The following is a 13,748-nucleotide window of genomic DNA, read 5'->3' as shown; positions in this document are numbered from 1 at the left end:
TTCTCATGAGGGATGCGTGTGCGTGTGTGTTTTATGGTACCGGGAGACAGTGAGACAATAAATCTTTTTGCTAAAGGAATCCAAAATGAGGTGAAGTGAGAGCTCAGGTAGAAACTGCTTTCTCAGGACAAATGTTTCATACACTTCATCATTAAGCCACCTCTTACAATTCTCTTTTCCAAGCTAAATAACAGCCATTCCTTTGGCTTGTAACCTCATGTACCCCATTTTCCAGGTCTTACTCTGAATTCATGGCACTCAGCCCCAGATTCCCCGCAGCTCTTAAACTGTTGAGTCCACAACTGGCACCATATTCAGTTAAGAGTCTGAAAGAGGAAAACATAAAAACTTGTCCCATGGGTCCTATTGTTCTACTATTAATTACTCACCTCCTGTCAAGCTTACTCTGCAAGCCTAACTTCTAGTTTTCTTCCTCTTCTTCCTATTCTCTACCATCATTCTCGACCATTTTAAAACAGCATCTCTTGCTTGAATTATACCCGAGGTTCAGTCAATTCTCCCCTGACAGACATTCTTCTGAGTTCTTATTCTCTCCCCATTTCTCTCTTCTAAATGAAATCCAAGTCCTACAAGTCCCTGAAGTATAGCAGGCTAAACCAAATCTAACACTTCAGAAGCAGGACTGTCATCTTGCTCAATACAGATGTTATATATTTACTAACAATGCCAAAAATTGCATCAGCCTTTCAGGCAGCCCCATTACAAATGCTGATCCCTTTTCACCAAGGTTAAATTTAAATAACATGTCCCAGACAAGTAAGAGCCATACGTTTATTTGGGTTGAATTTCACTATGTTAGAGTAGCCATTCTCCAAGTTCGCCAAATCCTTTTGGATCTCCGTATCTCCCCAAGTGCCAAAATAAATTCCAAAAGTGAAATCGAGAATTAAAAATTCTTAAAAATCATAATAAAGTAAATGAATAGAGTAATACTCAAAAAAAAAAAAGAACACTGGAAGAAATAACAAAACTTTTGATTGTGAGAAAATTTTACATTGTTAAAAAATTAAAAACAAAACTATAAACCAAACAAATAATTAGGAGAAACATTTACAACATATACGTCAAAGGACTAATTCTCTTAATGTGTAGGAAGCTCTTACTAATCAACTGATCAACATTCAAAATACTATCATTCATATACAAAATGGGAAAAGGACAATTAACAAAAAAGGAACTCACTCTGAATGTCAGACTTCTATATTCAAATACCACTTAAAATTTCTACCCGAACAGGGGCACCTGGCTGGCTCAGTCAGTGGAACATGCGACTCTTGATCTTGGGGTTGTGGATTTGAGCCCCACACCGGGTGTAGAGATTAGTTAATAATAATAAAAAATTATCTACTTGACCTTCTGACAAAAATTTAATATATCCTAAACCAAACTCTTGATTTCCCTTGCCCAAGTTTTTCTATCCATCCTTCCATATCTCACTGAGTCTCCTTTGACTTCTTTCCTACAAACTCAAGCAGTACATCATCAAATCCTGTCGGCTCCAACTTCAAAATACCCCCAAAAGTCAGCAGTTCTCTTTACCTCCCTACTTACCATCCTGATGTTAACTGCCATCATCTTAGAACTCCTGGATTATTTCAGGAGCCTCTGGACTCATCTCCCTGGCTTTTGCCCTCATGACCCTAAAATCTATTCTCAACTCAGAAGTCAGAGTAATTTTTTAAAAATGTAAGTTACATCACCCCAATCCTTTATTCAAGACCCTCCAGTGGCTCCTGAGTTCACTCCAACTAAAAGCCAGTCATCACAATGTCCTAAAGAGCTCTACTCAATCTCCCCTCCTTTCTCCCTCTTATCTACACAACTTCATCTCCTACTAACCTGTCCCAACCCTCTCTATTTGTGCTTTGATAAAATCATGTACCTTTGAAATTCCCCATCTGTATTGACTACCACTTTTGTAAGGTTTAACCGTCTATAGAAAGCTAGCCACTTTCTGGAATCTCTAGACTAGACAGGGGTACACAGAGGGGGGTGGGGTCAAAGAGAGGCACTGCATCACAGATTGTGACCCACTGACCAATCTACACTTCTGTCTATTGGTAGCAGTGTGGTATCAGTCTTCCAGAATCACCTAAGGTCAATAATATGGAAAATCACCTCCAGAATCTGAGAGTTTTAATCTAGCTTACCTTTCTCTCTTAGCAAATATGATGTCTTTAATGGGATCTTAGAAAATTAGCATTGGAGAGAACCTGGGCCTCATCTGGCACCATCTTCTCATTTCCCAAACAAAGAAACTGAGACCCAGTTGCTTTGCTTTGAAAGCAAAGCAACTTTTAAAAGCAAAGCATAAGGCAAAACAACCCCTGATCTCTCCAACAAACAGCTGGGGCTTTGGTTTGAGTGAAGTACTTTGGTTCATGAAGAGTAATTAATAATTACAGAAAACAGGGAGAAACAAGCACTACAAAAATATAATCTTCTACAAAAATCATAAAATAGTCCTAGTATATGTTTTCATATATGGCCTTCTTCTTAAAAATATCAAAGTCATAACAATATAATACCTTTACCAATAGTACTTCTCTGAATTATCTAGCAGGATATGTAAATATTTTCCCTGCCTCTCTATAATGATAGAATAGCAAAACAGTAATAAGCTCAGACAGTGCTGATAGAAATCATTTAACTGATAAAGAAATGAGAAAGGAGGGGAAGAATTTGAAAATAGCTCTTTAATTTTGTTTGAAGGCATTTTCCTTATGAAAATTAGTATTTCTCCAGAGTGGAATAATTTCCTATTTAAAGCTTCAGTTGACTTGGCCTGGTTATAATGTGAAAGAGATTCAGACTGCTTATTGAAGGGGATTGCACAGAACCAAATCCAAACAAAGCAGAATTCCCTTCGAATTGTTCCATCCAATTTCCTTGGTCCAGATGGCTTCAATCACCAGCCAGAGACTCCACCCACACCTACCCACTCCCGCTGTGCACTGGCCCTGGACACATACTAATGACCCTCCGCTGTTCTGGCTCCCAGACTCACTTTCTCTTCCTGCCTGGCCACCCAACCTCCTATCTCCTAGGAGAAAGGAAAGAGGGAAAGGGAGACACTTAGGAAAAAATGTCATACCTTCGGGTAAATAAGATTTATATTAGTGAATCAGTTTCTTATTGCTGCTGTAACAAATTACCCCACACATAATGGCTTAAAACAACACACACTTATATTCTGGAGGTCAGAAATCCAACATTGTCTTAGGGAGCTAAACTCATGATGTCAACGGGGCAGCATTCCTTCTAAAGGTTCTAGGGGAAAATGTGTTCCTTCCCTTTACCAGCTTCTGGATGCTGCAGACATTCCTTGGCTCATGGTCACCTCATCCTGATCTCTGCTTCTGTCATTACATCTCCTCCTCTGACTCTGATGCTCCTGCCTCCCTCCTATAAGGATCCTTGTGATTTTACCGGGCCACTCAGATAAATTTCTACAGGATAATTTCTGCATCTCAAGGTCCTTGATTTCATCATATATGCAAACTTCCTAATCTAACATATTCACAGGTCTTAAGATTAGGAGGTGGACATTATTCTCTTTGTTCTTTCTCTCACATCAGATATTGCCTAATATCATCTAACATCTAATATCAGGTACCACAAAGCTATACCTATATTAATACATAAAATCATATACGCACACAAACATATACATGTACTGAATAGGATGAGATAACAAGTCTATTATAGCCGAAATAAAAGTCATAGAGTAATATCCAAGATTATTGTATCAGGCTTATTACAACTAATTTCCAGTACTTTGTTTATGGCAAAATATTTAAAAAGAAAAAAAAGCACACTAGAGCTGATGGCCTGTGAAGGGCTTGCTCACCACTCACCTCCATATACTGCCCAGGGCTTTTCACCACTAAAAAAAGACCAAAGCCTAAATAATTTAGTAGTGCTGTCAGTGGAGCTCTGTATCATTACCAGGTGCCAGGAGCTCTGTATCATTACCATGGCAGCATGTCACGTGTGTTTGCCTTGGAGTGGGACAGCACCAAAGCTGCCAGCAATAGACAGAGTAGGTCCCAGGAAAGGTAGGGGTCTTCAGACAGAGAAGGGGTCACATTTATAAAACGCCTCCCACCCAGCGTGATTAGGGGAGAACTCACACAGGGTGTCCGGCAGTATCTTCAGTGGGACTAAGGAGGTGCAGTGAGAGAATGCAACCAAGTCACATGACACTTTTAAGTTAAAGTGAGAAAAGGATGGGATAGAAGGAACCACAAGGAAAATGCTGGCAGGTAACAAGAGTGAAGGATAAAGGCAAAGAGGAGATGTTAATTTAGAACCTATTTGTTTCATTCAATTCGAATAGAAGCAATCTGATGATAAATTTTTCATCTTCTTTCCTGCAAATCACCACCTGGCCACTTCTGTACTTATCAGCTTGGCCTTCTACCCCACATAAAGGTTCAACTGTCCATACTATACCAACACCTTCCCACCTACCTAAGGATTTTCTTCCTGCAAATATCCCTTATCTCCCAAATCATTGATTTTTTTCCCTTCTGCTCATTTTCATCATCATAAAACCATGTTATAACACCTCCCATCTTTTAAAAGACCCTCCTTTTATCCCACAAACTAACCATGCGACTGCTCTATTTATTTGATCCTCATTCTACTCCTCAGAAAAAGCTTCCATATTCAGTCATCACTTTATCTCACACTGTCTCTTGAACCCATTTCAAGCTAGCTTTTGTACCCACCCTCCGTAAACCCCATTTGACAAGGGCCTCAATACTGCCATATAGTAAATCTGGTGGTCTAGGCATAGAGCTCATTTTTCTCAGCATCTTAGCAACAATGACACAACTGAGCACTCCCTTCTCGAAATGCTTTCTTCACCAGGCTCCTGGATGAAACCCTCTCCTGGTTTTCCTCCTACTTCACCTGGTCTTTCTTTCCCAATTTCCTTGGCTGCATCCTCATCCTCTTTTTCCTCTGAAGACAGCCTGAGGTTCAGTCCATTGCCCCCTTCCCTTCTCCACTTATCTGTGATTACTCTCTAAATGATCTCATCCACTCTGGTGGCTTTAGATAGGTCAATCTACATGCCAAGGAGTCCCAACTGTGTATTTTTATTCTCAAATATATTTTTGAACTCAAGATTCCTCTCTCCAGCATCCTAGGAGACACGAGGGGCATCCCAGAAGACAACAAGGCATCCTCCCCACTGCTGTCCAGTTCAGTAAGCTGTTCACACAGAGATCCTCTGAGTTTTCCCTGACTCTTTCTCTCATGCCCCACATCTAATTTGACACACTTCTGGCCAGCTTTACATTAAAAAATAATCCAGAATACGACCACTTATCTTCCCTTTCACCACATCGCTCTAGTCCAAGACACTTTTACTTCTCCCTTAGAACTGTGAAATAACCTGCTTCCAGTCTTGCCCTACATATTCTACTCTCCACCTGATATTTATATGTATCTTTCTAAAACATAATCCAGGTCAAGTCACTTCCTATCCCAAAATTCCCAAAAGCATTGCCATCACATGTAGAATGTATTCAGGTGGGTCTGTAGAGCAGTGCTGCCCCAATCACCCAGCAGCTCCTCAGCTCTCCACAGCTTCGTTTGGTCACCATCTTGTGCCCTCTTCAGACTCCCTTCTTTGACAGTCTCTCTCTAGAGAGGTTCACCTGTATATTTACCACTTTTCCCACACAACATTGGCATAAAAGGCTGAAATACATCACTACTTCTTCAAAAGTTGGCTGTATTTTTGTATTAAGTTTGTCAGCAAACCTCTCTCAGGGACTAACAAGCTCCTGTATAGTGATGGTTGGGGTACTGATGGTTTAACCATTAGGCTGTGGTTCCTTCATTCCTTAAACATTACTGACTCACAATACAAACCTTTCCATCTTTCATGGCAAGAGGTTAATGTCTCATGATAAAGAAAATCCCTAGGGGTGCCTGGGTGCTTCAGTCGGTTAAGCATCCAACTCTTGATTTCGGCTCAGGTCATGATCCCAGGGTTGTGAGATCAAGCCCTGCATTGGGCTCCACACTGGGCATGGAGCCTGTTTAAGATACTCTCTCTCTCTGCCCCTCCCCACTTTCCCTCTTAAAAAAAAAGACTCTTAGGAGATACTTTTTTGGTGACAATTATTTAACATTTAAAGGCAAATTCCTAATGTTTATTTACTGTTATACACATGTTGAGAGCTGAACTACCTGAAAATATTTGCCTAGAATGCCTTCAAGTAGATTTGCTTTATGTTTCCTTAATTCAAAAATGTTCCTAAAGTTCTCTTGAAACTTAGAGGATATTAGTTTTTTCAGATTGTAAGTATATTCTGGTGCATATACGTCCTTAGGAAATATCTCTTTTAAAAAGATTTTTTTTGAAAACTTTCATAGACATAAAGGGAAAAGATAAAAGATTTCTGAACCTAGCTATTCATCAATACTCACTGGACAACTTCTTAAATGTAACAAAGATGTATGCAATTTTGGAGTAACTCGCCTATTAAGTGACTAGAACGCTGATTCTATTGACCAAGCCAGGCTTAATGTTCTCTTCTGCTTAACTAAACTTCAGACAGACTTCTTCCTGATTCTAAGCCCCTGATCTCCCTTTTCTTAGAGCATTCACTCCAGAAAATTTGTAATTATAAATTCTTTCTCTGACCCTTTGAGTGGCAAACCTTTTTAAAAGCTTCTTGTCAGTTTTACAACTAGCAAGGAATGTCTTTCTCAAGGACCTAGGAGCCATCCCTTTGAAATACAATCATCCAGAAAGATAAGTACCCAGATCTTCCAGTCTCTGTGGGATGGTAGTACCCTAACTTTGGTGAGTGCCAATTAGCAAAGACAGATGGCCTAATCACAGAGGAAAATGTGCCAAACTCAGGATAACTCAATTTGCTCCATCCCATTGATCAACAGCCTAAAGTCCTCCAGTACTTTTCCACTAGCTCGCGCCAGTACTCAAGAACCCTCCATTTCTTTGTTTCAGTGAGTGCATTTCAATCTCTTCCTATTACAGTAATCTTAAATAAAGTCTCCCTTGCCTGTTTAACTTAGCCCAGTGCAATTTCTACTTTGACACCATAATCCCAGTACTGGAGATGACTAAGCTTTCAGTACTCACAGGCTTACCATCTTGACCAGATTGTCCAGGGTAGCCAGGGTTCCCAGGCTGTCCAGGTTCACCCTAGAAAGGAAAAAAAAAATTATTCTCAGTCCAAAACAACCACCCACACTGCTGCTGTCAGAGCCCTTCAAGGTTCAAGCTAATTCCATGATTTGTAGCTCTTTGTATATTGAAGAAGAAGAAAGAAGAAAGGAGGAGGAAGAAGAAGGAAGAAGAACACAACAACAGACATCCCAAAATAGGGTTAGAAAAGTAATGGCATATTTTAAATGCCCACTTTACCAAATAAAGGCTTTTTATTATATAAAATTTTCAATGATTTATTTCTGTGAGCACACCAGGTATAACAAGTAAAGTACTCTTCACCAATGTAAAATGTCAATATTAATGTCAGGATACATTTTTAGAACTCTGAACTGAAGTGTTGTAGCAAATATGGTCTCAATGCCAGCCATTTTTCTCCCATAATTCTCTTCTATTTAGACTTAATTCTATTCTCAACGTTACACGACAGATATCAATGACCTATGATGTAATAATTCAATTTGCAATTATTTATTTTAAAAAAAAAGGACACAGGCTATATGATCTTACACACAGGACTCAAGTTTAAAGCTGCATGACAGTCATTTCTTTTATTCTAGTCGATGTGTCTCTTTGCCTATATTTATAACTTTAACATAATGTTAAAATTTTTAAATCTGAGTATTTATATGAGAGCGAGGCCCAAGCCAGACAACTCTGCCCAAGCCCCATAGTCCTTGAACACAGGGACTAAGAAATGAAGAAATGACCTTTGCCCCCCACAAACCAAGGATGTCCAAAGAACATTAAACCATACAATACGACAATTAGTCCAGGCACATTCTATGAAACTCTAGTATGTTGCCCAATGGCCAATACTGACCATTCAGATAGTCACCACCCATGAAAAAAGGCAATGAAAGCAACATTTTTTGTGAGGTGAGGGTGTTGTATAATTTAATTCTAAAAAATACTTCAAAATTAATATCATATTAATCTATTGCTGAATCCATGAGATCCACATGGGGCATCTTGCTTAAAAACATGAAGTCTCAGCCATCAGTACCAGTAAACTTCTGCACAGAGGCAAGGCAGCTGATTTCAGTTAAGTCATTATTTACATTAAGAACTCATTCACACAGGACCCCAAAAATTATAAATTAACTAAACACCAATACTAAGGGTACTTTCACAGAGCCAAATTTGAAGATCTGAAATACTACTTCAGGCTACTGACTACGGAGAGTTGTTCCTGAAACATAACAGGAAAAATGGAAAGAACTATGTTAACTCTATTAAGTGGCCAATGAAGGGGGGTTGGGCTTTTCACTTAGGAGCTGCCCAAGAGACAAAGCATTGGGAAGGGCTGAGAAGAAAGGAAATGTTATTTTTAAAAGAAATAGAGAAAGAACAGTGTAAATCCAGGGAGAAAAATAATGCTGAAACATGTCCTGTCTTGCTGAAGAAACAGAATTTATAGTTCTAACCTAAGGACTTCCAGTGTTAGCTGGGCATTAAGGAGTAACATTCTGGTTCTCTAGGGAGTTGGAGTTTTTCTCTTATTTTGAGAGGATCCACCTTAATCTCTAGCCTCTCTGCCATCCTTTATCCCTGTTCAAATTGGACTCGTTATCTTTTTTTAAAAAGACTTTATTTATTTATTTGACAGAGAGAAACACACTGAGAGAGGGAACACAAGCAGGGGAAGTGAGAGAGGGAGAAGCAGGCTTCCCGCGGAGCAGGGAGCCCAATGTGGGGCTCAATCCCAGGACCCTGGGATCATGACCTGAGCCAAAGGCAGAGACTTAATGACTGAGCCACCCAGGCACTTGCTATCTTTCAACAAATTCCATCTTTTCTTCTCCTGACAGAAGTTTTTCTTCCTTTTCCACTTAAGAATCCATTATTTCTTTTTTCCTTGATGTCTTTTTCTATTGAAATGCTATAGCAGCTCCTATCACTGATCCTTTATTCATAAGCAGAGTTTTCTCAGTTTTCCCTTGATTAGTCTTCATTTATCATTTGGATTGAAACTTCTTGAAAATAGAGTCTTTATTTTCCCCCTTTTTTGAGGAGGTGGGAAGGGTTGACAATGCTGCGTATCAAGTAGGGATTCAATAACTATTTGTGGATTGATTTATCTTAAATCATATTTCATGTTAATGACCCCCTTTACTTGCAGAGTATTATTATCAGCAAAATCTAGTATATCAAAAGGATCTGAGAGGGTTTATCATCTACTGTGATGAAGCTGGAATACAGCTTTGGTAAAAGAAGAAATGAAATTTGTGTTTTAACACTACATCAAAGCAGAAAACATATTAACAACATTTTAAATAAATAGAAACTAAGTTTCCAAGACAAAAAAAAAAAAAACAAAAAAAATCACTCACAAGATAAATCCAATGTGACTTCAAAGGACCATAACATTGGTGAACAGCCCCAAGAGGGAAAATAATCTCTTTTGCAGGTTCTATTATTGCTGGTAGGTTTTACTGGTTATTCTGACTATTGCCCTATTGATTTATTTGCAAAAACTGAGGAAGGTTCAGTGTTGTTTCCATAAAATTGGGAAAATAAAGACAGACATTAATTTTGGAGAGAAAACCAATCAGAATAAAAATTCAATTGTATTACTGTAATAAAAGTCAATGATCTATCTTGATTTACAGATGCTAAATTACTTAATCCTCATAATAATCCCATGAAGCAAGTAATTTTATTATTCTCATTTTTTATATACGCAAACTGAGGCCCCAGAAGGTTAAGTCACTTGTTCAAGGTCACACCGCAGTAGTGGAGATGACACTTGAATTCAGCCAGTTCAGCTTCAGAGTCCATGCTCCTAAACACTACTATCCCTGCCCACATTAAAATGCATACACTGATTAGAACCAGACCTGGGGACTGTTAGCAAACTTAATACAGAAAACAATTTCCAAATACATTAAATGAGACATAGGACCTATTATTGTACAATTGTGACTAAATTCCCAATCCACTTTCTTCTAATTTAGTTGAAACATTTGCACATTTTGAATTTTAAAAACTATGTGTTCAGCTGAAAAGCAGTACTTACATATGTTGAATTGAACTTGTGCCACAGGATTTTTGAGTTGTTGACAGGAGTGGAAATGTCATGGACTAAGCTGAAACATCTCTGAATATGTTCTCTCAAGTAGTGTAAATATGAATAATCAAAGTAAGAAACAGTTGTGCTTGCAAAAGCAAGATACTATTTTCAGTTGCTTATCTAAAACAAATGTCTTTGGAACTCTTCACCTAGGCCCAAATCCCATGTGTTCAAGCCTTCTTCTCAAAACTCCTTGTGCCTTCATTCTACCCTCCAGACTCTGCAGGAGTATCTGACCTAAGACCTATTCCCTTTTCCTAAACCAACCTCTTCCCTCCCTCAAAACTCAAACACCCACTCTTTCAGGCTAGAAGGAATCTACTTAGTCTGGGAAAATTAACATAAAAATGTGAATGCCCAGTGGCCCCTGAAATTTTCCAAAGGCTTTTGTATTTTAAACAGAGGATACTTTGATAGCCTGAATGAATCTCTAATGGTGGTATCTGGAGGGTGAAACAAAGGAAATCAACAGAGATACATTGATAGAGAGGGCGGTATTTCAGAGAAAAGGATTCATAAGAAATTGTTCCTTCCTAAAAAGAAGAAAAAAACGCCTTCTTTCCACTTCAGAAACAATAGATCTAACATCAAGGTTAGATCAAATGTGGGGAGTTTGTCCCCAGAAATGTTCCTACTACTGAAGTGGGGGAAGAAGTTGCCATTCACATGCAAAGGTCCTTTGAAAGGGGGGGTTTGTAAATTGGGGATTGCCTGGATCTTTCATATCACAACACAGGCATCCCATATAGGTTAACTGGGAAAAGGGGTGAATCAATGATTTTATAATTCATTAAATAAAAAATTATTACCATTAAGCACTGTGTTAGATATTGGAATTCCAAAGGAGAATTTAGTTTGTATTAAACTTCATTGTGAACTGCCTGCATATATAAAGTATTCCAACAGATTTATTAATTTAATCACTCCCTATGTTTGATATTACAGATACAAAATGAATTAACTATTCTTCAAGGAACTCATAATCCAGTAATATATATATTTCTATGCTTATTGTAGAGTTATAATGCCATGGTAAGTCTAGGTATAGGAAACCATAGTTATTTTGACCTGTTTTTCCAATAGGGTTGTCATATCTTTTGGAAACTCAAAGAATTTTAAACAGATGAGTTTATCTTTAAATAAGCACTGACCCACCTATCCACACAGCAATTTCTCCTGTTTCAGTCTGAGGACTCAACTCTCAGCTCCCAGAACTCTATTTCTGGTTAACAGGAAGACGAGATCTGTTCTTCACAGGTAACTTTGTTTGATGGACATCTGTAAAACTTTCCAGAGAGCATCTAACAAAAATGGCCAGTAAGTTTCAGTTGGATCTATAGGAAAATGGCTTCATCTATTTTAGTTCCAGTTCTGCTAATCTAATTAAAACCCTGTTAATTCCCCAAGCCAGAAATTCTCTAAAGGAAATACAACTCAGAGTGTTGCTAGGGATTCTGTTTTTCACATACAGGTCCCTGATGTGGGTAAGGAACCACTTCCAGGGGAAAGAGCCCTAAAAGGTGTGTGTGTGGGTGTGTGTGTGTGTGTGTGTGTGTGTGTGTGTGTGTGTGTGTGTGTGTGTGTGTGTGTGTTCGTTCCTGTCCTCCAGCCAGATTTTCTGAAGAAAATGGAAAGCAGATCAAGAAGGCATGCCAATTTAAAGATTGGTGGAAAACTGCAATTTCACTTAAAGTAGTAGGTGGCAATAGCGTGAGATTATGACTAAGAAAAAAAAATGAAAATGAAAATGAGGAACACATGAAACTTGGAAATACTCGATATCAGAGGCTTGACCAGAGAAGACAAAGGCTGTGCTAAGAATCTGCTGTAGGAACATACATGAATAAAAATTGAGGTCACTTCAAGACACCTAATAGACCACTAGTAAAAATTCAGAAAACATCAGATGTATCTGATGCCTCCCCAAAAGTGAACAGCCTTTTAGAGATCCTGGGGGTGCCCTGAACCTCCCTGGGAGTCAGAAAAGCATGTGGGGCTTTGAGAGGTCAGACATTATGTGCACCTGATTTCCATATTATATCTCTTACAGATCAAATCATTTTTATGTATAATATTCCAAGTGGAATAAACTATATATGTGTGTGTGTGTGTGTATAGATGTGTGTAGATATATGTGTATATAAATATATATTTTTTAAAAAGAAGTCTGCTGGTAGATCACACCAAGTTGTCTTACAAGGTGTATTCTCCCAAGAGTATCCTATAGGCATTTCTTCTTTATGTCAAGGCACTGAATAACATGCAGTTGCTTGTTACAAGGTGTATTCTCCCAAGAGTATCCTATAGGCATTTCTTCTTTATGTCAAGGCAACTGAATAACATGCAGTTGCTTTAACTAGAGAACAAAGAACACCTGGATTAACTTACCTAAATGCAATCGAAAAATAGTTTATAATAGTAAATTGATTTTAATATACTGATTTCAAATTCCCAGCCAAATAGATTTACTTTGAATGAAATAATGAATATATATTTTTATTTCTTAAATTACATTTCTTTTCTTGATTTTAATGCGAGTCCTGAAGTAGGTCATGAGCTATCACATAAAAATGTGATGAGCATAACTGGGTGTTATATGCAACTGATGAATCATTGAATGCTACATCAGCAACTACTGATGTACTATATGTTGGCTAATTGAATTTAAATAAAAAAAAATGGATGGGAGAAACATGCATGAAAGATGGGAGGAAACAAATTACCTTAGATGAGCAGTTTAAAAGCTAAATTTTTCAGTCATGGTGACTGAAACACTAAGGAAATTCCATCTAAATGAACATTACAATTCATATTTAACAAAAATTAGTAATTATTGCTTGGGCACCTCAAGCAATAAATGATCAATACATAAAACACTCTTTTTGGCTAGGGAGTCATATCTGCTTCCAAGTTAGACATTATTTTTATCTGAGTGATATTTTAAAATATTAAATGAATAAGATTTAGGGGCGCCTGGGTGGCTCAGTCAGTTAAGTGAACAACTCTTGATTTTGGCTCAGGTCATGATCTCAGGGTCGTGAGATCAAGCCCCGTGTCAGGCTGAGTACTTGGCAAGGAGCCTGCTTAAGATTCTCACTCTCTTTCTGCCCCTCCCCCCCCACTTATTCAAGCTCTAAAATAAATAAATAAATCCTAAAAAAAAAGATGAGCAAGATTTATGTATAGTAGACAAACCACTTAATATCTCAGTATCAAGCTGGGTCTAAGTGATCCCACAGTAAGTATCAACTTAAAAACAGTCATTCATACTTAATAGCATAGAAACATATCCAGACTATTTAGTTATATAAAAAGTAACTAGTTATAAAATGGCATGTACATCATGGCTCCAATCATATAAAAATGTATACACAACTATGTAAATGTTTATATACACAAACTCTATACACATAAATTAATAGATACAAGTGGAACACGTGC

At 38.0% G+C, this 13,748-nt stretch overlaps 1 protein-coding gene across 1 annotated transcript in view; it reads right to left on the bottom strand.

Annotated features, from left to right (window-relative positions):
• COL21A1 (collagen type XXI alpha 1 chain) overlaps nucleotides 1-13,748 on the bottom strand; it is a 180,973-nt gene that overhangs the window by 88,726 nt on the left and 78,499 nt on the right. The window contains exon 10 of the mRNA XM_032409621.1: nucleotides 7,148-7,210. Coding sequence (XP_032265512.1) covers nucleotides 7,148-7,210 — 63 coding nt within the window. The remainder of the gene's footprint in view (nucleotides 1-7,147; nucleotides 7,211-13,748) is intronic.

This window comes from Phoca vitulina, unplaced genomic scaffold, assembly GCF_004348235.1.
Source record: "Phoca vitulina isolate PV1807 unplaced genomic scaffold, GSC_HSeal_1.0 scaffold11, whole genome shotgun sequence".
In the NCBI taxonomy this organism is placed as follows: Eukaryota; Metazoa; Chordata; class Mammalia; order Carnivora; family Phocidae; genus Phoca; species Phoca vitulina.
The sequence above is the reverse complement of the archived record's forward strand: the minus strand, read 5'-3'. Positions and strand labels throughout refer to the sequence as shown.